This window comes from Lates calcarifer, linkage group LG24 (genome assembly GCF_001640805.2).
Source record: "Lates calcarifer isolate ASB-BC8 linkage group LG24, TLL_Latcal_v3, whole genome shotgun sequence".
In the NCBI taxonomy this organism is placed as follows: domain Eukaryota; kingdom Metazoa; phylum Chordata; class Actinopteri; family Centropomidae; genus Lates; species Lates calcarifer.
The window spans coordinates 16,095,068-16,121,260 of record NC_066856.1 but is presented as its reverse complement, the minus strand read 5'-3'; the positions used below and the strand labels follow the sequence as shown (position 1 = coordinate 16,121,260).

General features: G+C 40.0%; 1 protein-coding gene across 1 annotated transcript in view; it reads right to left on the bottom strand.

Moving 5' to 3' along the window:
- Positions 1 to 10,014: 10,014 nt before the first annotated feature.
- Positions 10,015 to 26,193, bottom strand: part of LOC108900029 (cadherin-7) — an 89,101-nt gene continuing 72,922 nt past the window's right edge. Inside the window, 3 exon segments of the mRNA XM_051066851.1 lie at positions 10,015 to 10,805; positions 17,480 to 17,728; positions 21,180 to 21,297. Coding sequence (XP_050922808.1) covers positions 10,291 to 10,805; positions 17,480 to 17,728; positions 21,180 to 21,297 — 882 coding nt within the window. The 3' untranslated portion in view covers positions 10,015 to 10,290.

Sequence of the window (26,193 nt, the reverse complement as noted above, 5' to 3'; positions counted from 1 at the left end):
GCAGTAGCTGCGTGGGGTGGAAGCAGTGGGAGGAGGTTAGTTTTGAATGGCACAAGATTGAAATATGCCACAACAGATTTTTGAATTCCCAAGGTTTCCCACTTGTACATATCCCCTTGTGTGGGTTTACCTGTGAATGTATCTGTTAGTATGTATGTGTTCCTGTTTGGCTTGGCTTAGCTGCAGATTGCTTTTCCCCATCCCTTCCTCTAGTGTGTTGCAGCATATGGCCATTGTGATGGAGGGTAAAAGGAAATGACAGGCCATTTGAAGATGCTCTAGTCCCTGCATCATGAATAATGCAGAGGGTGCAGCGAGCAGGTTCTCAGCGCAAGCTTCAAAGTTTATCGGCCTCCCCTGTCTCCCTGGGAGAGAGACTACAGTGCTGTGGGGAGATTAGACCGACACTGAGCAGGGACCTGGTCAAACTCAATTAAATACAACCAGGATAATTCCATCCTCTCATTGTGCCATTCGGTTTTATTAGAAAAATAAACCCGGCATGCTCACACCTTGAAATGACAATAGAAAGGGAAAACAGCCAGTGAATTATTAAGCAGGGGAGTCGACTGTGTGCTCAGTTGCTTCATGTAAAAATATGTAAATTAGTGAATGGCAGACAACATGATCGATGAATATTTTCATTAATTATGTCAGACAAACACTCTAAGATCGGCAGAGAGAGGAATACCAGAAAGCAGTCTTCATGGTTTCAAACAATGGTTTCAAACTGGAGAACTTTTCCTTCTTGGATTATATCTAAACATGATGGTGATGCTAAAAAATGCATAGAAGTGGTGTTAAACCTTTGCTGATAGGATGTAATAGTCCCATTGATAGATGATTTATTAGTCATCCTGATTTGAATGTATAATTCACTTGAAACCCCCCCAAACACCTACAGTAAATCTTGCTGTTTGTTTAAATATGCATGTTTCCTTCCACAGTTTCCAGAGTCTTTTGAGATCTAATTAGCCCTGAAGCCCCTCCTGGTGGCACACGAATGCCTAAAGAAACACCTCCCTCCACTGAGGCTGTTGTAGCATGTAACTATTTTCCATGTCTACATGATAAACAAACATTTATGCCACCCACATATTCAGAGCTATATCACACCAGGCTTGGCTAATGATGATAAACCTACGTAAAAGTACAAAGTGCTGCTAATTAGGCCTATGTCGATTATGGCTCATTAATGCTGATGTTGCCCTGACATGTTTTTGCCAATCATCACTGGAGAGGGCTTCGGTACATCATTTTCTAATTACTTTAATTCATCATTGTACCAAAGTGGTCACATGTTTATGGAAATTTGGGGACCCGATATGAATGAAACCTGGTGTGTTTTTATTTATTTATTTATTTATTATTTTTTCTTTCTTTTGTAGATTGTTCTGTATAGATTGTCTGTCCACTGGCTCTTATTGTATTTTGTATGAGATTTTGCTCCAAAAAGATTTTCTTTCAACTTTTCAAGGCAAAGAAATTTGATGATGTAATAAGGTTGTATTTTCTTCTAGGGCGAGATTTCAAAGCTCAAGCTTTTAAAAGTCAGAGAAAGAGGGCGAGTAAACTAAATATTGCTTTTCTAGGTTTAGATGCAGTCTAAAATTTGTCATTTGAGGAATAAATAGTATAATGCATTGTTTAAATGAGTGCATGTCTATGCTATGTCAAGCCAGATAAATGTGTATGGACTTGTAAAACCTTGCCTCTAACATGAGTGAATTTTCAATGAGAGTGGAATTGTTCTCACAATTATCTCGTTGTTTCTGACCTTTCTGAGACGAGCAGAGTGGCAGCCTCTGAAAGCTGATCAGCTTGCTGATCTTGATGATCACGTTTCATATTTGTTTCTTTCCACGCAGCCCTCTTTACAACTCTTTCCAATTTCGTTTGGATATTGCTGCATCAATGATAAATCCATTCTGAGTTATTTTACAGTTATTATCCTAAATTTCTCTTCTTTTACACGCTATTACCCTAATCTTGCCACTTTGACCTACTTTTCCACTCCTTGCGTTCCCCAGGCACTCGAGGAGCAAGCTGTTGCACTCCTACTCACACACATACCTCTCAAGAGAATTATTTATATTGCCCAGGTCTGGGACCAGTCTAATTTGGGTGGAACTATAGAGTACACAAACCTCAGGTCTGACATTTCTCTTGCTGAAGGCAGGCGAAGTATGAGCGCTGCTGAGAGAGACAGAGAATAAAACATGGTGCTGCAACGGCCTTTGATCTTCCTTTCCCTCCTTTTCTCTTTTTCAAAGGACCCGTGAGGAGTCGTCCAGCTGATGCCGGTGCATGGGGCCCAATCTCTCTGCCACCAACAGGCACGCCAGGATGGACGAGCAGAGGATTATTTATTTTTATTTTTGTTCTGCGTGTGAACAAGAAAACGGAGACAGACTTTCTTTGGAGTTTTGTTTCATGCTGGGTAATCACAGAAATAAATATTCACCCACATGCATAAATATGCGGGGACTTAGTCCCCAGTTGGCTTAGAGCTAAGCTTATATTTCAACTCATTTCTCAGCCACAACGCTAGATAGGAGAACATCTTATACTTGAGGTAAATGTCTGGAACCCCTGCAGAAAAATATACCTAAAGCACATTTTTTTCACCTTAATATCTATAATGAATTCTTCTCATGATTAACTTCCTACACATTTCTGGTTGTTGATTTAAGGCATTATATTCTGGCACATACACCACATGCTCATTTAATCTATACCCACAAAACCACATCATAATTAAAACAATCATGCTGTAAATCACATGAAAGTACAGACAGTGCTGTGATTCAAAGAAGAGCATAAAGGAAGAGAGTAATTGTATGATAAATGATCTCAGACACCTGTGTTGCACATGCAGCCAAAAGAGTACTGCAGAGAATGATTTCTTTAACAGGCAGCCAAGAGGTCAGACTCCATTAGCGATATTCCAGCAGACAATTTGAGGAAAAGCATGTTCCTCATCTCACTGAGAGTCTCTGAAAATGGGCACCTCTTTGTCAGGGCAATTTGTTGATGATGCATGGTTATGATAAAAATTGAGTGAAGTATCTGTAGTTGCCCAGGGCCTCCCTATAGCCAAGCAGGTGTCAGGGCCAACAGGAGTAATCAACTGAGGTCCAGATTGAGCCCCTGATAGCAGAGGGTCCCTGATTGCCCATAAGTACCCCCAGGCACCAGGCATTTAAGACACTTTCTGCTGATTTTGATTGACAGCTGGTCAATCAAAATCATCACCTGGTCACAGCCACTATCAGCGCTGGAGTTTACATCAGATGTCTGTGTACAGGCCTCTATCTATCTCTGTAGATAACAGAAATCTCATGAACTCTGTATGTAACTTGCAAGGTGTATCTTGCTATAATATCACAAAAAAATCCATATAGATGAGTATCTTGCTTGTTCATAAAACTTGAGGAGATAGAGGAGAACTGCATTTGAGTTTTAACACAACATTTTTAAAGTATACGTTTTAAAGTGAGGCTAATTTGGTTGCAAGTGACAGTTATGAGTCAAGGCTAAATGCTAAATTACTGTTCATATGCTTACATTTTGTATAGTAGCACAAATGGAAATTCAACACTACATTTTTAAGAGTACATAAGTGTGACCTTTTGAATAACAGCTGTATACTTTGTATTTAGCAAATATGTATCATATATTTTATTGCTTATAGCCACCTTATTTACTCCTGAAAGTGTTAAGAAGAAATGTTTGTATATTCAAACTTCAGCTCTGACTGCATATGTCCTCCAATTCCACTATAAGAGATATTCATCTATTGATTTCCACAAGAATCCTTCTATTTGCTATGTGTAGTGTTCTCTCTGGTTGTGAATACGCGATGCAAGAGAATATCATGTACGGTAACCCGTGAATTTGTAAGAAAGAACACTCTGCACTCCTGTAGTTTTGTGTGAACTGCATCAGAATGAGCACACATGGTGACCTTGGTTACTCCTGAATCACACTTAAAAAAATCTCAGATGTTTTGTTTTTGCCAGGTTCAAAGCTTTGGAAACTATGTCAATACCTGTAAGGAGACGACATATTTACCAAGCAAAGATGCATAACAAGTCCCTTGCAATCTCTTGCATCACCATGAATTATACTGTCAGTTGTATTCATGAACCTCTGAGTGCTGTCGAAATGCAGCAACAGCAGGAGACGCAAGTCCGCTGCTTTTTAACTAAAGCCTATGTTATGTGGGTCATTGTCACAGGTCACTACAGTAACTCAAAAATTAGAAAATGGAAAAAACAAGTGTGATTTTAGAATGAATTTCACATATGGACTCTTTTTCAGCTGAAATTCCACCTGATTGAATTCAGGGTAAATTAAGGTAAAAAACAAGACATAGCACATTCTGAGTGCCAAGATGGTAAACTAACCAAAAATAGCAAACAAAGGCTATATCTGATTATTCTAATATTTTTGTATATTTTTGCCTAATTGTCCAATCCCCTATACAGAAAGAAGACTAGACTTCCCATCAGGGAACAGTTTTAGTGTGTTGTACACTCTGCACCAATTGGTTCTCCAATTTTGCTAGAGAACCAACAGAACTCTCTCATGTTTTAGGCTATAAGAAGGCCATTGAAACTATATTTATGTATTTAATGTATAAATAATAATGTATGAAATGTGGAAATAATACAATGTAATATAACAAAGTCATTAAGTCATGGTTGTAGTCTTTAGCTACTGAAGAGACAGATGACACGTGCTGCATGTTATTGATTTGAGGGATTTTAATGACATCAGAAACAGTTTACAATTGTCAATTATGCATAAATAATGCATAGTATGACTTTAAGGTTGGGAAAGGGTGGTCACATTCAAATTTGATAAACAGATTAAATTAGTGGTTAAGTCCAGCCTTTTTTCTATTGCAACAATTCTCCAAATGTTAAACAATTTCTTTCACTGCTGCTCGACTTTTAACAGGTGTTAAAAAACGGGAGCACATTACCACAATTTTAGCATCAATTCATTGGCTCCCAGTTCATATTCGGATTGATTTTAAAATTCTTCTCTCTGTTTTTAAATGTCTTCATGGCCTGGCCCCACAGTATCTGTCCGACCTGCTCCAGCTGTACGCTCGGAAATCGAGAGGTGACCGCGCTTTTTCGGTCGCTACCTCGAAGCTGTGGAATGAGTCGCCTTTGCACATCAGACAGGTCGACTCACATCCTGTTTTTAAATCCTCTCTTACAACATTTTTTTTCTCTTTGGCTTTTAACACAGTTTGAGATGTTGGCTTGTATTGTTTTGGCTTTTGTTTTATCTTATTGGCTTTTATTGTTTTTTATTTGCTTTGTTTTTTGTTTGTGTACACCACTTTGGTTCAACTCTGTTGTTTTTAAAGTGCTTTATAAATAAAGCTGAGTTTAGTTGAATTGAGTGCTTGTTTGTGATTGGACAGAATCCAGGTCAATCGTTTGCTTGTGAATGACGTCAGCGAAACACAGCTGAAGAGTAGGAAGTGATTTTTGGAAAAGGTAAACAGCCGCGTGAAGGCTCTCAAAGTACCTGTGGTTTACGTTTGGGTTGGTCAAATCGATCAAACTGTGAAACCTTCTATCTATCTTTCTAAACTATCGACTCCTACTAAAAGATGTGGTTCGGAAGGGGAAAAAAGCAAGAAACTGACCGAAGAACAGCGTCAAAAATGGCGGCCTTCACCTGAGTTTGGAAGTCGGCTAATGCTTAGCAGCGGATGAAGTTCACAGACAAAACACTGACACAGACACACACGGGTGGTGCAGAGGTCTTGCTGGACGAGAAGACAGGATGAAGTCCAGAGACGATCAATGAAGACAGAGATGGTACAGAGGTCTTGATGGATCTCCATGAGTCAGCCGAGAACCCAGAGCTGGAGGACGTTACCGAGTTACATCATCGACAAGGTAAGTGAACATATCAGTGTGTAAATAATGCTTTTTAGGTAAAAGTCAAAAGTTGTGGTTAAAGGACTAAAGTAAAAGTACAGCTACGGTCTCTCTGATATGTTATTAGATATGACAGCAGCTCGTTACTGTTGTAGCTGCTGGAGTACTGACTAAATGTTATGAGTAGGAACACCAGTGCATCATGAAAATATGCCCCCAACCCTGTTCTAGGGTCCAGTGTTTCCTAAACATTGCTATATGTGTCACTTCTGTTCGCGCTGCTTCTCTGTCCACCCAAACCAAAATGGGAATATGTTGTCATGTCATGTTTTCTTCGCCAGTGTACAGATGCACGTAGAGACTCGTCCCAAGCTCCACTCACCAAGAACGCACCTCAGACTAGTTAGAAATAGTATGCTAATCTGCCCATACTGAGCAACAAATCAGTCTACTTTTTGAATATTCGGAGCTCTACGCTCACACGCCTCTAGCTGCTGCGGGAGACCGCGCAACGTGGCGCACAAGTGACAGGGGGAGAGGGGAAAGGTGCTGCTCTCACCAGCTGCATCTGCGGGCCATCGCCTGAGAAACAACGCGGTGCTGCGCGGGGCTCTAGATACTGAACACGAGAGAAGCAGAGAAGCCTGCACTTAAACATGCAGCGTTACAATGTCTGCAAACTATATGACATCACCACCAGCAGCAAGCAGACACAAGTTATGTCACTTCAGACATTTGGCCTCACCACTTTATAGCTATTGTTGATTTCATATCACTCAGGTTTCAGTCAAAACCTTGATAAATGTGTGGTTAAAATTAGTTTTACACTCTACCAGCTGTGATTTCATTATGAGTGATTAAACCTTCAAGCAGCGTTGATCGGGCCCTCGCGACTCCGCGCATCGCCCGTCAGGTTGCTGACGGGACGCCGGACGATGCAGCCGTTCACCCTCGCGATTGATTGATTGATTGATGCAGTCTTGATGTGTGTGCGTTTGAAATGACAAACTTTGCTTTGGGCACAAGGGACTCTGGTCTGTAAAGGTTAACCTGCTGTAATCCTAAATATTTTTAATGTGCAAAAATGCTTCCGTCAATACCATGTGTCATTGTTGTGAACTGCACACCTCAGTCATCGTTCAGTGCCACTAACTCCAAATCAAACGTACTGATGTTCTTACTTTGCAAGACGTCTCCAGCAATAAACTGACACAGAGACTTGGGTCTCTCTCCCTTCTCCATCCAATCTGATCATCTTATCCGGGCAGCTGACGGCCCCCTGGTGACACGTCCTCTTTGATTGAATTAATATTTAGATATTCTTCTTGTTTTATGTTTACCTGCTTCATCCTAATGTCTTAGGGTGAACAGGAGTGATTGACGCGGTGATAGAAGTATGTGACTTAAAGATTGTGATGAGTTTTAGTCAGGATTGTAGAGAAACGAGCTGAGCAAACAGCCGGTCTCAGCGTCCTGTGTCCGCGTCACGGAGAAACTTTATTATTTTTTTAAAATGTGAAACTGCTTTATTCAATGAGACCTCTGTGGATAATTCAGCTTCCAGTACAAACTACCTTGACACTGAAGGAATCCTAAAGAAACAACGTATAGAAACAACGTGAAACACCATAACTTAACGTTAGCGGCGCCGTTAACAGCCCGCGGGCTCTCATTAACCCCTTCTTTGAAAAAATATTTTTTAACAGTAATTACTAACTCGTTACTGACTCATTTTGTCTGAATTGGACCAGAATGTTTGTAACTAATGATCCACTGATACTAATTCCTCAGACATGACACTGAAGAGGATGGACTCTAACCTGGAACGGGACCCAACCAGAATGGATGATCTTCAGGCGAAAGCTAGACAAGGTAAGGAACTTTTACACTGGTCTACCTACTTCTTAGATGTGTGTGATTGTATGTATTCATTAATAGTATCAGTATAGTAATATAGTAATCACGCAGTCCAGTAGAATATAGTCGTGTAGTCTAATATAATTGTCTAATATTATTGTTTTTTTTTTTTTTTAGCAGCGTTGATGTCCAGCAATTATAATATATAGCTGATTATTATTATTGTTATCATTATTTATTTATTTATTTGTAAAATTTCAGCTGCTGTTTTTTTTCATCTGTTTCATAACTCTCTCTACGGTCTCCGCTTGTCTCGTTAGGCCACCAGAACCCTTCGCACGGAGCAGCTTTCGGAGAGCCTTTAAACCTCCACTTTGGGTGTTGCACTTCAAAATTTTGTCTGCCTCAGGTAAGATTTGAACTCAGTCTTTGGTCTGCAAATCCAACGTCTGTCAGCTTGAGCTAAACAGCTGGATGTTTTTTTCCAAGTTTTTCTAGATTCTGAGTATTTGCATTTGTTTGTATGACCGCAAAAGTTACTGCTGCAGGCAAGATTCGAACTCGTGGTTTTCACATTGTCAAGCAGATGCTTACTTGCCTGAGCTAATCATCTGGACAATTTACTGTAGAGCACCTGGTGTAGGAAAATGTATTGCTGTATGTGGCAAGATAGCGAACACTAATGTTTTCGAGCCTTTGAGCGTTCATATTTGACGTTTAACTTCAAAATTCATTATATTTGGTAAACATTAAGCTTGCAACCGCAGTTACCAATTAGGCGTCTTTGCCGTCTGCGCCATTTGATCTGATGCTGAACGCTTATTTCCTGCAGCCTTTGGATGTTTGTATTGGGTCTTGAAACTAAAAATTCGAGTCTGATTCTTACCCAGCGTTATGAAAAAATAATATTTTCTCGTCTCCCTTTCCAGCCCCCTCACTGGTTCCTCGACCTCTCTAAATGCACAGACAATAAGGCACCACGTTTGAAAGCATCAATCATTATTGTCAGATCCTGTTGTAATTTATTGTCAGAAATAATCCCTTATTGTGTATTTACCTTTCACCCCGGGTTCAGATGGACTGCAAGAAACCCCTTCAGTCATTTAAGGAACTGAATGTCAATTTTATTTTCAGCAAAAGGATAAAAACATCATTTGCACAATTCTGCCTCTTCAAAATAAATAATACATATCGGTTGTACATGTCGACACCCAATTTTAACAGAATTTGTAAAAGCTGGAAAAAAATGTCACAATATGATTATCATACAGTGTGTCCTTTCACCATCAATAAACAAACCATGAACATTATTGGTTTCATTTCTGAATGACAATATATGCTGAACTCTGCAAACTACAGAAGCAAAATTCATTTACTTACAAACTGCAACTTCACCCAGGGAAGGACAGTCACTGCTCAGAAACAAATTCTTTTTTCTAAAGTCTAGGTGGCGTAAATTTTGCAGTCAAGCACAATGAGGACAGATCCTTCAGTGAAGCTTTCAGATGTAGGAGACATTCCCAGCCCGCACCCCACCCCCACACCTGCCTCGTACAAAAGCAGAACAACTCAATCCCGACATTTTATAGCTCAGAAATCATACATTGGACTTGGCAATAGAAAGGCGGAAGAAAAAACAGACTCAGACAAACACTACATTGCAACATCTGCAAAATGTATTGTTAGGAGAATAAGAGAAATTATATGCTTTCCTGTTTCACCCAGTGGAGACATCAAACTGACAGAGTGTCGTTCTTTTCATTATTTGCACAACTTATGTCTTCACATCACTTCCTTAGCACATCTACAATGTGTTTATACTGTGTGTGTGCAGTTGCACTTCTCATATAGTGTTGAGATGTATGACTGAGTCCATGATTAATGTGGCTCTGTATTTAAATGTTTATGAAAAACAGCCCCTCCTTACCCTGCCCCACCAACCCAAAAAACAACAACAATAAAAGAAAAAAACCCAGAAAAGAAACAAAACCCCCATAGAAATTGTCAAATTTCTTATGAACAGTCAAATGACTACTGATTAGCCACCAGGGACATAGCATTTCATGAGAAACTTCTATGTTTTTTTTTTTTTTTTAGCACAAAGATAGCAAAGGAATGCATCAAAGCAAGAGTGCTTGCAAGAGTGCTTGCAAGAGTGGGCCCGTGCCCATTGCTGGAATGAAAGGACAGGTGTCTCCCCGTAAAAATACTCCAACATGTATGCATTCTGCAGTCAACGGTTGGACTCAAGCCCAAAATCTGAAACCTTTAATGTCTTTTGCACACAAGGTTTCCTCCTCACTCAAGCCACTTTTGAAGTCTGTGTCAAAACTCACCATGGCACGCTTTTGAAAATCCATACAAGGAGGTAAACAAACCAAAAATCTTTGAAGTCAAAGTATTTATCTTTCAGTCTCTCTTGCGTTGTCTTTGAATCTTTTCCTCCAGTGCACTAAGGCAGACAAAATCATTTTCTGTGACAATAAATTACTCTTATTTAAATGTTAAGAGAGACATTTCGGGGCTATGAGAACACACTGGTGCCGTCGCTGTTGCCGTACAGGTCGGCCAGCTTTTTGAAGCGTGGTCCCCAGTTGCTGAGATAGTCATAGTTCTGATCTGAGTCTGTGCTTAGTGACTCCAGTGAGCTTAGTGACTCTGCTACTGAGCCGCTGCCTTCAAAAGCATATGTCTGCAGGGAGTCATATGGGGGAGCTGACGGGTCCACATCAGCATCCTTAAGTCGTTCCCAAATAAACTCTCGAAACACCACATTGTCCGGCAGGGATTTATAGGACGGGCGAGTAGCTGATGGGTAGTGGAAGAAGGTAGGTGTATCTGGTGTGACATCTCGCCGTACGTTGGGGTCTCTGATGACATTCAGGTTGCGCAGGGTAACCATGTCAAAGGCCTCTGTGTCCTCCTCTCCCCCGCCCTCGTCGTCATAACGGACAATGTTCTCTCTGATGTCCCTCTCCTCCTCCAGAATCAGAGGCTCCTTCCTCCTCCGACGCATTGTCACAATTAGCAGAACCATCACTGCAGAAAAAGGGAGAGGTGTCTGAGTCAATATTGACTGACAACAACCACACTTTCTGTGCCAGTCAGCTGAAAAGATGCAGAGACGTGGCTTTTTGAAAAGCCTGATAGATTATGACAGTGATTCCCAACCACTGATACTTTTACCCCAGAAGATACACGCACAGTGGATTACCTAAATTGGCAAACATATAAATTACACACTACATGCTGCAGTTAAGAGTGTGTTGCAATTAAGTATGGATAAACAATGGCTCCATCAAAATGCAGTTGAAATAGTGAGATGTAAATTATTGAAACTGTTCATTAAAAGTAATGAAACAGCAGAAACAGCTAAAAGTGAAGGATAAATGGTTGAGACATCTACCTGCAGCTGGTGGTACAAATGCAAATTTGACTAAACCACCCAAATACTAACAATATCCACTATTAAATTAACAGCGTTAAATAACATCCAGTTTAAAATCTGGTATGTTTGGAAAATAATGTATCATGTTGGTGAGTGGGCATTCATCTGACAGGGTATTGGGTGTATGTCTGACATAAAAGGTTGGAAATCGCTGCTTTAGGAAACCAGTGACAGTGCTTTGCAAATTCTATCAGAGATTACTAAACTAAACCTGCAATGTAATATATTGTGCCCCTCTGTGGTTTCCACCACCTACATTTTGCTTCAAGACTTTTACAAAACTCCACCAAACTGGAATCTGTGGCCCTCTGAGATCTTACCAGAGGCCCTCCTCCAGCCCCTGCTCCCTCTCCCATACATTATTGCTGAAAATAACTCTACGCCCAAGCAAACTGGCAAATGTCTAATGATCCTCTATCCATCAATGTCAAGCTGGTGCCAGTGAAATATCGTTCCATGAGCCCATATTTCTTTTCCTTCTCAGCATTGAGCTACTGCAGGCAGCAGAGAAAGAGGCCCAGGAACCAAATTCAAACACCACTTCACACTCTCTAATAAGGGAGCAAATGGAGGAGTTGGAAGGGAGGAAAGTGTCACATGGAAAGGCTGCAGGAGATGAATGGGTAGTTCTCTGTTGGCTATTTGGTGACTGCTGGTACCCTTCAACAGCAGCACTGTTCACAACAGTTTTTTGTAAAATACTTGAAATAGTCCCTCCAGTCTAAATGCTCTACTATTATCCATGATACTGTTTTAGTACTTTGAGACAGAATGCCAAATATATCTGTGGAACATTGTTTCCTCTGATTTTAGGAACTCAAGTCACTCTAAATTCTTTTCGATTCAGAAAGGCTTCTACAAAGTGAATTACACAGTGGCACGTTGAAATAGAATCTTCTCAGTGCTTTCCAACAAAGCTCTTTAGGGTTTAATGCCTAGAAGGCAGCCACGATGCGTCACAGCCTGGAAACGGGCCAACATCCAATCACATCCTACTAGGATGAGCAGGTGGATGGTTGAGCATACAAATATTCAGTCAGGTACCAAGGGTCCTGTAAGAAATGATTTCCAGCCCAGACAATTTAGCAAACACATAACCATGATATGACAGGAGTCCCACTCTTCATAACACCTTACTGATGATGTACACTAAATGAAAAACAGGAGAGAGGAAGGTCAGTTTAGTGTTACAAAAGGCTTTTGCTGTAATTGAACTGTTTAAATGATCTACCTCTGCACAATCGATAGTGAACAAGGTGTTTTTTCTGTGCTGCCCTTTCCTCACCAGCATGCATCATTGAATGTACTCTCAGAATTTTTTTTCATGCGCTGTGTGATTCTGGTGAACCTGGGACTGATTATTCACTCATTTTGTCGCCCACTCACTTCCTATGCCTTTGTGCTACAGTGCCATGTCTGAGGGAGGTCTTAATCAGAGACTGTGATGTCTGAAATAAAAGGAAGTTGTACGCATAAATACTAATTCCTAGGAGAAGGGCCCTTAAACCTATTTTCTAAATCAGCTTTTGGTATGAGTGATAATTGGTCCTACATGAACACAATTTTCATCAGAGTTTAGAAAAGAGAAAAGGGTTTTGGTTATTTTATTTGATTATGAGAGATTTCCATATTTGTACTGTTTTCACTGGTTAAAGAGTGCAGCTGGAAATCAGACAATGTTGTTGCCTTGCATTATCATATCTTACATGTTTTCTTACACTGTACTCTTGTAGATATGAATGAGTTGTGAATATTTTTTTGCTCTTTTGCCTTTAAGGACTTTTTCTACTTCTGAGAGACTATAGGTTACATAGTGTGCTATGGGATTTATTTGTAAAAAATGTTCTTCTCTATTGTATAATGTGAGCCAATGTTCTATAATATTGGCAAATTTATTAATTTATGTTTACAACTGTAAGAGCTCAGCATCGCTTTTGTAATTGAGAAACTCATTGCCCTTAATTTGTATGCATAACAGAAAGTGTTGCTGCTCTAATTGGCAGATTTTTCGCAGGTGAAAGCCAGTAGCCTTTATTTCTATAGTGTTGTTTGCACAGTGCTGTTTGTTTGTATGAATTTCTGCCTGTTGAAGGTCTGAGGACCAAAGAGCTGGACAGTGTGCGGGTATTCTTTGGTTTTCTTTTCAAGTCAATGTTTTTGATCCCACGCACCTGTCACCAAGACTTTAACATGTGCAAGAAGAACTTTTCTGAAACCTCAAAGTGCAATGACAAATCTTAGTCCTAGAAACTGTAACAAGGGTGAAAAGAGAACAACAAGCATGGAGGAGTATGTATATGTACTGTAAGAAAATAAAGGCATCTGGACAAATAAAGTCTCTTTGTGGTTTAACAACATGACAGATATCACTCTCCTGCATGGATGACACTGAGCACAATGACTTGATGAAGGGCATAGAAACAATCAGAATCAGCCAAAAGAAAAGCTCCATGTTACTGGCTACATTTTGTCCTTTATCGGTGCTGCTGTATGTTTGCTCCATGATTCAAATAGCTGTTATGGTGTCTTTGTTGTTGCTGATGTTATCTATCACACTGTTCACTGTGTATTTGTCTAGTTTATGTCCCTGTTTACTGTCTTATCAACATTTCTGTTTTTATTTTCTCTCGATCTTTCCACAAGCTGTTCACAGTTTCCTCCCAATTCCTTTACAATAGGTCTTTTTAGCTTTTGCCAGACTGTCATTATGAAGACAAATTTGCACTTAATTGACTTGCTCAGTTAAAAAACAAAGGGCTGATTTCCTTTTCTTCTACTTTTACTTTCAGCACATCAACTGGTTGTAGATAGCAAACAATTACACTGTTTAAACACAAATCTGATGCAGCCATCCGCAGGTTACGATGTGCACAGCCAAGCTTAAAGATCAGATCTGAATATAGACACATAAATAAAGACGCTCAGACAGAGGGCCAACACAGGAGACAGACAGTAAAATAAAGAGACAGATGAATGGACATGGTGATTTATAGAATGAGTCTGATAAGCAATACTCAGACAGAAATAACTGTCTGGAGATTTGGAGGGCTACGTAATGTCCTAATTGGCCCTCTGGAGGATTGAGCAATACCTGACCTACACCAGGGGGAAAAAAGGCACCAGATTTTAACAAGATAATGATCGTCTCAGTAGTTTGGATTTATCATCCAAAAGTGACTGTATCATTAAAAAAGATTTTAAATGACATTTCAAAAAAAAAAAAAAACATTTGTGCCCAGACATTTTCAAGAATATAACAGTTAAGAGTAGAGGACAAGCTCAGTAATTAAATCTAAAAATATCAACTTATGATTAATGACCACTTAGCTTATGAGTATGTAGAGCCAACGCTAACATGCACACAGCTCTGTGTGGTTTATAGGCAGGCAGGTGGAAACTGGGCACTTTGTATCAGCTACTGTGACTGAAGTTCTGAGACACAACTGATGAATACTCAGACAAGTAGAAGAGTGGCACTCTGAAGAGTTCTCCATGAGCAACAACAAGTATTGTAGTTATTAGACCGATAACTAGAATCAGTATTGCCGGTGGGAGTGTGTGTTCCTCTCACCTGATGAGAAAGAGAGAGATTGATGGAGGAAGGAGGGGAGAGAGAAAAAGGAGCAGATATCAGACTGGCCGCACCTCAGGATGACAGCAGTGAGACACAGCTCAGGTCTTATTCCGGCTCGTGTCTCATCCAAAACAATACAATCACACGCAATCACAGCTGCAATTGCTACCTACAGATTGAAAGAGGTCTTGATGGAAGACCATCAAGGAAGATCAGAATAAAGGATTGGGCAGAGCAGTCACGCATGGGCTGTTAATACAAGGGAAGGAGGAGGGGCTCTGATGGGGGGAACGAATATGCACAAAGAAGAAACAGAGAAAAGAAGCAAAGAGGCTGATCCAATTGAGCAAAACAGACTGATGGGGACAGCTAAGGACACACACACACACACACACACACACACACACACACACACACAGAAACAAGGCATCATGGAGGTATATTAAACTGGAGGCCATTAGTTCTAAGCCTGTGGCCTGAGGCCATGCCGAGCAGAGCTGGTTTTCATTAGCGATGCCGGGTTCAGGGTTGCGCAGCCACGTATTTCCCCCTGTTGCTCTTTTGAAGTTTTCATTTATCACTAAAAGTATTCTCTGTCGCAATAAAGGGAAGGCAAACTTCAAGGGGAGTGGAATAAAAAGCAAAGTTTGACCCCATCAAAGAACTCATTTCAGTTATTGTATATGCTGCTTAGATCCTCCTCAGCTTACAATGAAGATCACCTAAGCGTTAAACTATGACTCTGCCCTGATGGGGTAACGCTATGTCTGTGGGTTTTATGAGCAATAATGCAGCCTGGAGGTGATGGCTCAGCGCTGCATCATCTTTAAGGGTATGTTAATGAATTCTCATTTACAAGTGTCTTTACTAAGATCTCAACATATGGTGTAACGCCAGAAAACAGAAGCAGTGTCTGTCCTTGAAACACAGCATTCCATATAGCACTTATCTCTGTGACCTCCATGAAATATTCTAATTTAGTTAATAAAATACACTGACATGTACGTGTAGCTCCCAGAGAAGGGAAAACGATCTCAAATCTCAAATCTCATCACTGACTCAGGCTGCCTTCAGGCACTGCTTTCTCTCAATGAAAATGCACGTCATTGCACTTTGTTTTAGTATAGTGTGCTGAAAGACAGGAGGGGCTGGCTGTCACATAAATGACACATAATCATAATTGGCAGTAGAAGGTTTTTAAAAAGTTTGTGGAGATTTAAACATAAACTACAAATACTTTGCAATAGAAAGACTGGGAGAAAGACTTGTGTTTATCTATGTGTCCAATTAATTGTATTAGATATTTTTAAATATCAAAAATAGATACTGAATTTACAGTAATTCCATTACAGCCTGAGCATCATTTGAACAAAAAATCTTGCTCTCCTACATCCCCCTAAGGTTGGACAAACAAAATTAAATATCTGACATGAAGTTAACTTACCAGCTTTCTTAGAGAACAACCCATAGAATGAATGCTAAAGTCCAAAGGGTGCTCTAAACACTAACCAAATAAAAATTCCCCTAAAAGTGCACTATACCGGCTGTAGTTAATTGATCCTGCTGGCAGGATTTCAGAGGTATTTTACTTGTAAACATCCCTGCTGCTATTCAGAGCTGTCTGACCCAGGTCACATGTATTTACTAAAGAGGAAAAATGAGGGGAAGATATCTCCCCCTAGGTTTGACCCGTGCAAGACCTCAAGATGCAGTTCTGTTTTAACAAAGCTCCTCTCAGACACTCAACTGCCTGAAGAATGCAGAAAAGATAAGTCTGGATGGGTTGTAAAACACTGAGGTGAACAGTGTTTTGCTGTTTGCAAGGTTGTATACTGTACCTACATTACCTCCACTTAAATCTGAACTGCACAAACTGTGTTAACCCACTACAAGTAAAAGTTCTGCATTCATTTATCCTACTGAAATAAAAGCACAGAAGTATTATCAGCAACATAATGTATGTTTCATGCTTCTAAAGCAACTACTACCACTACTTTTCTAAGAACTATTCAGAGCTTTGTGTGGTCATAACTACATTTGTGCTGTGCTTTTCTATGTTCAGGTTCTTAACTGTTAAGGCTAATGGGCTTGGCCACAAACACACATTTCAAACTGAAAGAGAAGTTTTCCTGCTCTGCTGTCAGAAGCTTGTGACTGCACTGACTCCTCAAAGGTTTCGCTGAGATCCGTGGATCACTGCCTCGCTTCACCAAGCTAAATATTTGCTCCTCATACTAATATGTACTTCGACAGTCAACGTCTTGGCTCTGCTCAGTCTGTGTTTGTGTGCTTGGCAACATCAGTAGCTATTAGCTGCTCACACTACTGCTTGTTCTATTGATTTCCTGCAGATTGGCTTTTTGGATTGGATGTCTTTGCTTTTCCTGTATGGCTACTTTTCCTAAAATAAAGGATCTAAACACTTCAACAATGCCACGATCAGACAACTTGTATATACAAGTTATATTGGTGAATAACCACAATTATATAGTGAAATAAAATGTTATATCTGACAGGAACCATGACCAAAGCTGCAAAAATAAAATCCAGGTTGTAAAAACTACAGCATCAATGACCTCTACAAAAATGGCACACATCACTCTGAGCTTTACACCAACCTCTCAGCTACAAAAAAACCCATCAGTAGATACATGGACTTTGCATCTCTGACACTGAGGTCATGGATCTTACCTAGAAGTGTGATAATGCAGCCTAAAATAGCCAGGAGGGCACCGGTGCTCAGGCCAGTCGAAGTGTAGGCCACGGCTCCACAAGACAAGGCCACGCCGTCAGAGTCGCAGTCACACACACGCACTGAGAGCGTGTTAGTGCTGCTGAGGGCAGGACTTCCACTGTCCACGATAAGCACGGGCAGCCGATAAACAGGCTGCTCCCTTCTCCTGAAACCACCTCGCTTTGTCAGTATGGATGCTGTGTTGTCTGTAAAATAGAGTAGAAGCGTACGTTGGTCAGACATGTGAGGAAAAAAGCCTGGGCTTCATTTGCATATCAAGTTTATTGGCTTAAAATGAACAATGAACTGCGTATATATATCACTAGCAAGAGGCTTCACTTCTGTTCTGTAATGATTGCTGTGCTTTGCTTGTGCAGTTTGGAATGATTTTACAGTATTATAAGCAGAAATGCCAACAGATGGTGTCATTAACACAATTCATTACATGACACACTGTGGCGTCTCTCCCTGGTCTTGACCACCTGTTGGCTAATAACAGCTTTGGTTTGATGGTAAGATCTTATATAAAATCTCAGCATATGAGAGAGAATGAGGCAGCCAGAGGAGAACAATGTGCCATTACAGCAGCTAAAAAAAGCTGCTTCATGACAACCATATCAATAGATTGAAATGCACTTTCAAACTGAGCAGTCACAATTGAAATGTAGATTTTGCCTTGAAGGACAACTCCTTTGTTTTTCTGAGTGATATTCAGATTGCTCTCTGAAGTCTGAGAACAAGGTGAAAATGAATATAGAGATGGGTTCTTTTGTAAATGCCACATTAGTAAAATCAGCTAAATGTTCTTATGGGTGAAGAAAAACACACACTTGGCTGGTAACAACTGTGACAGGTTTCAAAATAAAACACTCAAAATGTTAAATAAATATGTTCTTGTACTAAGCATGAGACATTTTGTCGTGCCTGTTATTTGTCCTCAAGGGACATCTGTGTGCAGCAGGGCAGTAAACACATACAAGTAAAAATAAGACATTAGGCTGCATGTATAAGCACTATATGTAAGCACTGAATAATTAAGTCCCAAAACTACAGGCTGCTGTAATTGCCTCCACTCCTCTGGTTTCAGGCTTTCCACAAGATTTTGGACCCTGGCTGCAGGGATTTGCTCCCATTCGACAGCAGGAGCATTAGTAAGGTTGGTCGCTGATGTCGGCAGATAAGGCCTGAATCACAGTCAGCGTTCCACTTCATCCCTGAGGTGCTGCGTGGGGTTGAGGTCACCAGACTACTATTTCTAAGTATTTCTTTATTGACTTCACTTGGTGCACAGGGAAGAGGTGGTTTTTGACCATCGGACAAGCACTTCTGATGGGGTTTAAAGTTGGCTTAATCTTCCTTACCAAAATGTTTTAGTTGCCTAACCTTTAAGGTCCTGAAAACCTATTTTCTCAGTCAGGTACTTACTATAAATGATGACTCTATAAAAATACAGTGTTTTCTGCATAGTTTACAAAAGTTTGGTTATTTCACATCAGATTTCTGTATTTGTTGCTTTCTCTGTGCTCTCTTTGGTTAAACAACACCTAAAGATGTCTGTTTTACTTTGATTCTTACTTAATTTTTCAAAATAAATTATGTACTTTAACCATTTCTTTAAGAAATAGTTTGACTTTTTTAAATACCTGCATACACTTTCTTGCCGAGACTTAAATGAAAAGTGTTGGTTGAGTATGAAGCTAGTGCCAGCGGCAAGTTAGCTTAGCTTAGCACAAAGACTGGAAGTAGGGGGAAATGGCTAGCCTGGTGATATTAATCCTCTCATCTAACGCTCTCCAAGGATGTGACTTCTGAACTGTTCCTTTACTTCTAGCAGAGTGTTTCAGTTGCTTAACCATAACCTTAAACGTAACAACATTGGCATCAAAAAACACCACTGAACATAAATTGTCCAATAGCTATGTTCTCGCCTGGTGATAGGGGTGCATATTCTGCACATACTCATAATGTAATCAAAATAAACACGCGGAAGCATACTGTGTTTTCACAGAGAACCTTTCCTCGACAAAGCTATCAAACACTGTCTTCTAGCCAAGTTGCTCTTAATCTGCTAAGAGGTAACTTCAAACATGTAACACAGGTCTGCACTCGCACGGATTAGTGTGGCAAAACCTGGCTGCTGTTGCTACCTCTAAAATGTAAGGTGGCAGCCTTAGCTGAGCTCCTACATGTGTGAACGAAACACTCAACACAGGGCATTACTTCAGAGAGTGTATCAGCTCTGCAGGTGTTTTTAAAGCAGCAGGGATCTAAGTAAGTGATTATAAAGTCAGGCACAATTTTCTTGTGCCTTAAAAAGCTATATGCCAATGAACACCTAAGTTTTCCTATAGGAGAAGCTAATTTTCCTCAACCACCCACTACTTTGCGTGTAGGTGGTGAGCAAATGATTATAGTACAAAGGCAGTTTTAGTTTGTGTGCTAAGGTTATGATATTTTGTGCTCTAGTACTCAGAGACCCCACACTAAGCAGAACAAGGCTGTGGTGTAGTGGATTGTGGCACAAATTGAGTTATCTCAGATGTGCTCCAGTTGCAGAGGAAAGTTTGTTTTTGCATTCAGTTTCGATGAACAATTACAAAAAAATGGTACAGAGGGCATTGTCATAGCAGAATTATGTTTTCATTTGGCACAACGGGGCACGCCGGGAGGCACTGGTTACTCTGGTACTTCTTCTCTAGTGTCAGACTGCAGACTAGATTGTGTACAAATGCAGGGCAGATATAGAGAGCCAGAGTGAGCAATGGCCAAAGTGTCAATTGCATTGCTGCCAGGCTCAATTCGAAGGAAGTAAGCAGCAAATATACCATACCTAACTTGACCAACACCTCTTACAGACTCTGAGGGCCACTGGCAATTTTCTCAAGGGAGGTTTTGATTTAGCAGCCACATGCAGCAGGGCTGATCTGACACCTGGGGCTTTGACAAGGACGTAGGAACTTAGTCTAAGTTGATGTTGGTTTCTGCAGAGTTCGCCATGATAATTTAAGACTTGTTTTGGGATCTTGTTTCACAAGATAATGATATAATTTGTGAATTACGCTCTGTGTGCAACAATAAAACAAATCCTATGGGGACTCCATAACTGTACTCTAAGCCTCCATTCTGCATAATTAGTACTTTCACTTTAAATACCTGTAGTACATTTGAATGCAGGAATTTTACTTTATTTTTACATTATAGAATTTCTACATTTACTTAGGTAAAACCTGGATACTTCTTCCACCAGACCATTCAGCACTTCTTAACTATATTATTAATTAAATGAATTCAACTTGGGCCTTGATAAACTGGATGAAATTGATAGATTAACCAATGCAAAGTAATTATGTGTATTTAAGTTTTTGTGAAAACTGACACTTGCCCATCATAAGAGGATGAGCCTCCTAGCTTCTGTAGTCAGTAGTAGTGACAATGTTTGCTACTGGTCTGATGATGCCATTGAAACGGCACAAAAAGGCACTGAACAAACCAAGACCTGATATCAATGTATTCAAGACCTGCAGATACCCCAGACGAACAGATTTCTATGTGAATTTGGCTGGGAGACACTTTCATATAACCAGATAATCACAAAATAACAGTAAGAAAAGGTAGCCTGAAGGCAATACCAAGGCATTACACAGAGAGGTGTTGCACCTTTGTTATCTCGCAGAGTGAAGTTGAGGTTCCCGGCAACAGGTGCAGCAAGGGCGAAATAAAAGCGGTGACCGCTCAGAGGTTCGTCCTTATCCACCGCACTGATGGTCTGAATCACCTGAAGACAACAGGAATACAAAAAGACATTCAAGATTAGTTACCTTCCTGATCTTTATCCAATCTCACTGGCTGATGAGGTGTTAATTCAACATGTAAATTGTTTAATGTGTGCATGCAGTCAGAACTGGCTGTTATTGTCCCTCGTGTTATCAGCACGAGGAAAGCACTGTCATCAAGCCTTTCGTATATGTATCACTTTTCACTCTGTCACAGATTTATTAACACAGAGGCATAAATCTTTCTTAAGAGGCTGAGAAACAGTGTGAGTAAACTGAAGAAAATCAGCTTGATTCTGATTGATGGAAAAGATTGTCTTTGCAATGTTTGGCTGTGGTTTTCAGTCGTTTATCTCTGAAAGTACAGTAAGTGCTTATTTGGCAAGAGCTTGGCAACCTCTTACGGATGAAGTGCTTTCTTTTTGGGAAGTGATTTCTCCAAAGTAAATTATTGTCCAGCGTTTACTCTCTCAATCCCAGTATCTAGACCATAACGCACATAGTGATGAGGTTCAATATTAACTCTTTAATGTTCCCACCGAAAGCCTTCCAAAACGGGTGTGGGACAGTTTAAGGGGAGGCACATAGGCAAAGATACTGTATGAGGTGAAAGGCTCTCTTTCTCAGAGTCATAACTCAGTCAAATCTGAACATACAGACGTGAAACGGATACTGGTAACATTTGTTCTGACGTACGCTTGAGGTATTTTGAATAAATGTCTTTAAATCTTCTTAGAAATCACAGAAAACAGACGCTTCAGAACTTGCCTGAGAACCATCACGTTTTTAAGTTTTCTTCAGTATCTAAATAATCCAGTGACGGTTGTCTGTACACTAGTGGTAACAAGACGAAAAAAGAATGCTAACGCTAACTCGGCATGCTTTTAATGGCGTCGTTGGCGCTACTGCCAACCAGGTATATAAGTCTTTCTCGCTGTTTCCTGTATGCTAATTTTACTTTGCGGTCCCCGGCTCATGATTGGCTTCAGTTGGGAAGGCGTGGCCTCTGATCACTTTAACTCCTGCCTCCTGCTTCCTGATTGGTGCCTCACAGTTCCGCTCCACCAACCACTTGGATGCAATTTGGGGACTGAGCCCTCGACCAACCTGCCAGTCTGACCACAGCTGTGTCTGTTCTGGGTGTTTGATGAATAACAGGAACTTGTACTATCCGAGTCACTCGTACATCTATCTTGGGACTGGGCAAAGTATTAGACTTAAAAACTGATTAACTAGCTACTTGTATACCGATTTTTTTTGTTTGTTTTGTTTGATACACTGTGCTGTCTCTGTTATGTTTTGTTTGTGAATTCAGGCAGCAAGGCTTTTATTTCCACTTTTGATTTTATTTAAGAGATAGTGTTCTTTTTTTGAGAGTTGTCTTTTGGTTATATGTATTTCTTTGATTTAGACAGCACCCACTGGTACTTTTCCTTTGTAGTTTTAATCTCACCTTTTTGTGGTTGTTGAGTAATTCTTTTACTCTTACCATTAACAGAAGAAGATAAAGAGTATCTACGTGTAGCTGATATTAAAACAACACATTTAATTGGGTCTTGCACTTCTGATGGATTTAATTTCTATCTGTTGTCATATTGGTTCCTGAATAGGCCTGTATGTTGATGTTCTGTGTATACTATATTTCAAATATAAAAGTATGTCACTCTGTATGCAACTTAAATTACAAAACCAGCTACTTTGCTGAAAAACAGGATCTAATTGCATCTCTAATTATTACTGAGGTGAGAGTGAAAGATTACCCACATACATGCTCTGGACAGGACTAAAAACACCAGCGTACGTAATGTCAAAACCAAACCCACTTCCCCTGGAGAAATAAATCAAGTCTGAATGGGGTGTAAGAGTTATTTTTTCTGCTGCTAACTTCTTGGCATGAAGTCACCTGAAAAGGTTTGGAAAACTGCTTTGCACCCTGGGAGTCTTTAGGCCTAACATACTTCAATCAAGCGCTAAAGAGGGTTCAGTCAGGTCAAGCTCAGTGCAACTTACTTTTCAACAGGACATTGCAGCTCAAAGTACATCCTGCTAAACAGCTGAGAAGACCATTAAAGGGTTAATGCATGTATTACACCCACTCTTTGTATTCTAAAATCTAAAATACAACCAGACCTGCCTGCTTTGACCATATTAAAAATAAATTTAGTGTCAGGTCAGTCCACTGGATGTTATGCTGAAAATAAGTGCATATGTTACGGAGTCAGGCATTCCTACTTCATTATTACAAGTATAAAAATGACTCATGATAAGAACTGCTCTTGCTTGAGGCAATGCAAGAGGAGCATTCATATCTGTGAGTTAAACAAGTGAATGCTATTTGTTTCGGCCCACTTTATTTTGCCTCTGAACCCAGGACTACACAGAAGCTTACTCCCTTTATTATATAGCACTGTTGACAAATATAAATAATGCAGTAAATGAAATTAACAAACAAATAACCCAATTTATTTACACCCAGCAGCATGTGCTGTAATGATTTTTTATTCATATAAACATGCTATCTGAAAATCAAGTTATCTCTTTTCAGCAAAAAACCCCCACTGAGCTTTCATTTCAGCATCTTCTGTGCAGCAACACTTAGCTGCAGCAAAGAAAAGAAGGAGAAATCTCACTCAGTACATGCTGTACAGGAGAAGCATATCACACGCACACATGCCATATGGACGACGAATGATAGCCACCACGACGGCCATCAAAGTGGGTGTTACTGCAGCAGTGTCCTTATAAATTTAGATCAAGCCTCCTGAATCCTTTGTAGGCAATCTAGAAACTCAACCCTGTGACAACTCACACCCGAGGACGGGATCCAAGGAGGTTCTTAAAAGCAATTCACACTAAATTATCACATATCCCAGCCCCAACCAGCTCTGAGTCTAACATCAAGACAAAAACAAAATTAAAAAAAAAAAAAAAACGTTAAAAAAAAAAAGGGGGCAAGGAAGAAGGAAAAAAATAAAAGCCAATGATCCATCAGTGCTGAGACATGGATTATCAGTTGTCAGCTGTGATTAAATGCTGCTGGTTACAAGCTGTCAGGTATTAGGGGTTGGTGTAGGTGGTAAACGACATCCTGCCAATTATTAAAACTGGCAGGCAGGGTGAAAATTCATGAATATTTTACTCTTGTTTCTTAACAAAATTAAAATAGTTGCTCTTTCATCAGCAAAAGTAATCACAACTGTTTGGTACTGCAGCGCAAGGGAAATTTATGTGAGGAGCAGGAAATGCAGAGAAAGGTTATCTGCTCTAGAAGGTTTGGGATATCTCATGAGCGTATACAGACAGAAGTGATGTTTGTGTCAGCACCAGATCAATGACAGGTACGACGCAACAATTGAGCACCTAAACATGCTCGGCTGCATATCATGAAAGCTGCCATTGATTTTAGGATCATAATAACTCACATGCCTCTCACTCTGTTATGGAAATTTCACATCTGATAGAAACCTCTCTTTGTGGTTCTTACACTGATGATGAATCCTATACACAATTTGAACCCTTTGATGTCCTTTGAATATTGCTGATGGATTCGGGAGCTTATCTCTAGGAAGGTTTCCATTCCCGGCTGCTGAGGGAAAGGACTGTAAATCATCCTTAAATCAAACACTTTGTAATGTATAATGCCTTTCATTAGTGTGGCTCTGATGCAAGGCGTTCCAGAGAACCTTTGGTGGGGAATTCTCTAATGGGTTGAGTAGGAGACAGGAGGAGAGAGGCATGGATGTAGACATAAATTCTTGCTGAAAGACATTAACAGCAGCAGCAGACTGGTGCCTGTCGCAAGGCAAGACTGAGGAGGCCTATGAATCACAGAATTAAAGGTTTTTTGAGTTTACACATGACTGCGTGTCAGATCAAAAAGGATATAAAAGGACAAAGGTGTCTCTATTTGAGGCTTTAGAGAGGAAGGAGGAGAATGAGCAAACAACAGAGGCATGCATGCACACACATACCCATACACACTCACTGCTACTGCAAATCTAGAGAGGATATTTGGTAAATGTGCATTCTTTAGTCAAGTTTCCATCCAGATTTAAGCACCTTAGCAATAAAACTGGCAAAAGACCGTGTGAATTAATTACTATTATGTGAATATCAGGCACTGGGCAAATAGAGATAAAGAGTTGGTGGCGCTAATTCTCCTGTTGGGTGCTATTTACCCACTGCAGAAGAAAACAATATGATGATACGACATCATTAAAGCAACATTATGCAACTATTTAACTTTACAAAAACAGCTTCAAAGTCATTTTGATGGTACACTGCCTTGTAATAGGCAAAACTGTCGTCTCTTTTATTCCCACTCTGCTTTTGCACTTTGTAACTTGGGTTGAACAGGTATGATCTCCAGCGAGAAGAGCATAACGCTTTACAGCACTACATCACACGGAGAAGAAGCTAGCTCAGTAAGTCTTTCTTTCCTTTATCAACCTCTTTCAATGAATTTTACGTATGTTGCCTTAACAATTGATAGGCTTTGTTTTCTGTACATGAGCTGTTTGCATCTAAGGGTTGTAACAACCTATGGCTGCAGAGGCCGCTGATAGAACACACATATTGATTTTCATTTTAATGTGACACATAAGGAGATCTACTATGTGTTTAAAGCCTTTGGACATATAATACGGACAAAGAAGTCAAACAATTTAAAATGGTGAAAAGCTTTTTTCTGCACATAAATAATAAAAACAGTGATTCCCAACATTTTTGACCTGTGACCTCTTGAAACACCATAGTGCAGCCCATACTGGGTTTTTAATACAAAAAACTCAATATGGGCTATTTGGAAGTTTAAAAAATTAGATGACATAAACATCAGTCTTGTTACGAAACCTTTGGATTTGTTAATGAAAAATCCTATCCAGTAGTATAATGTAAAA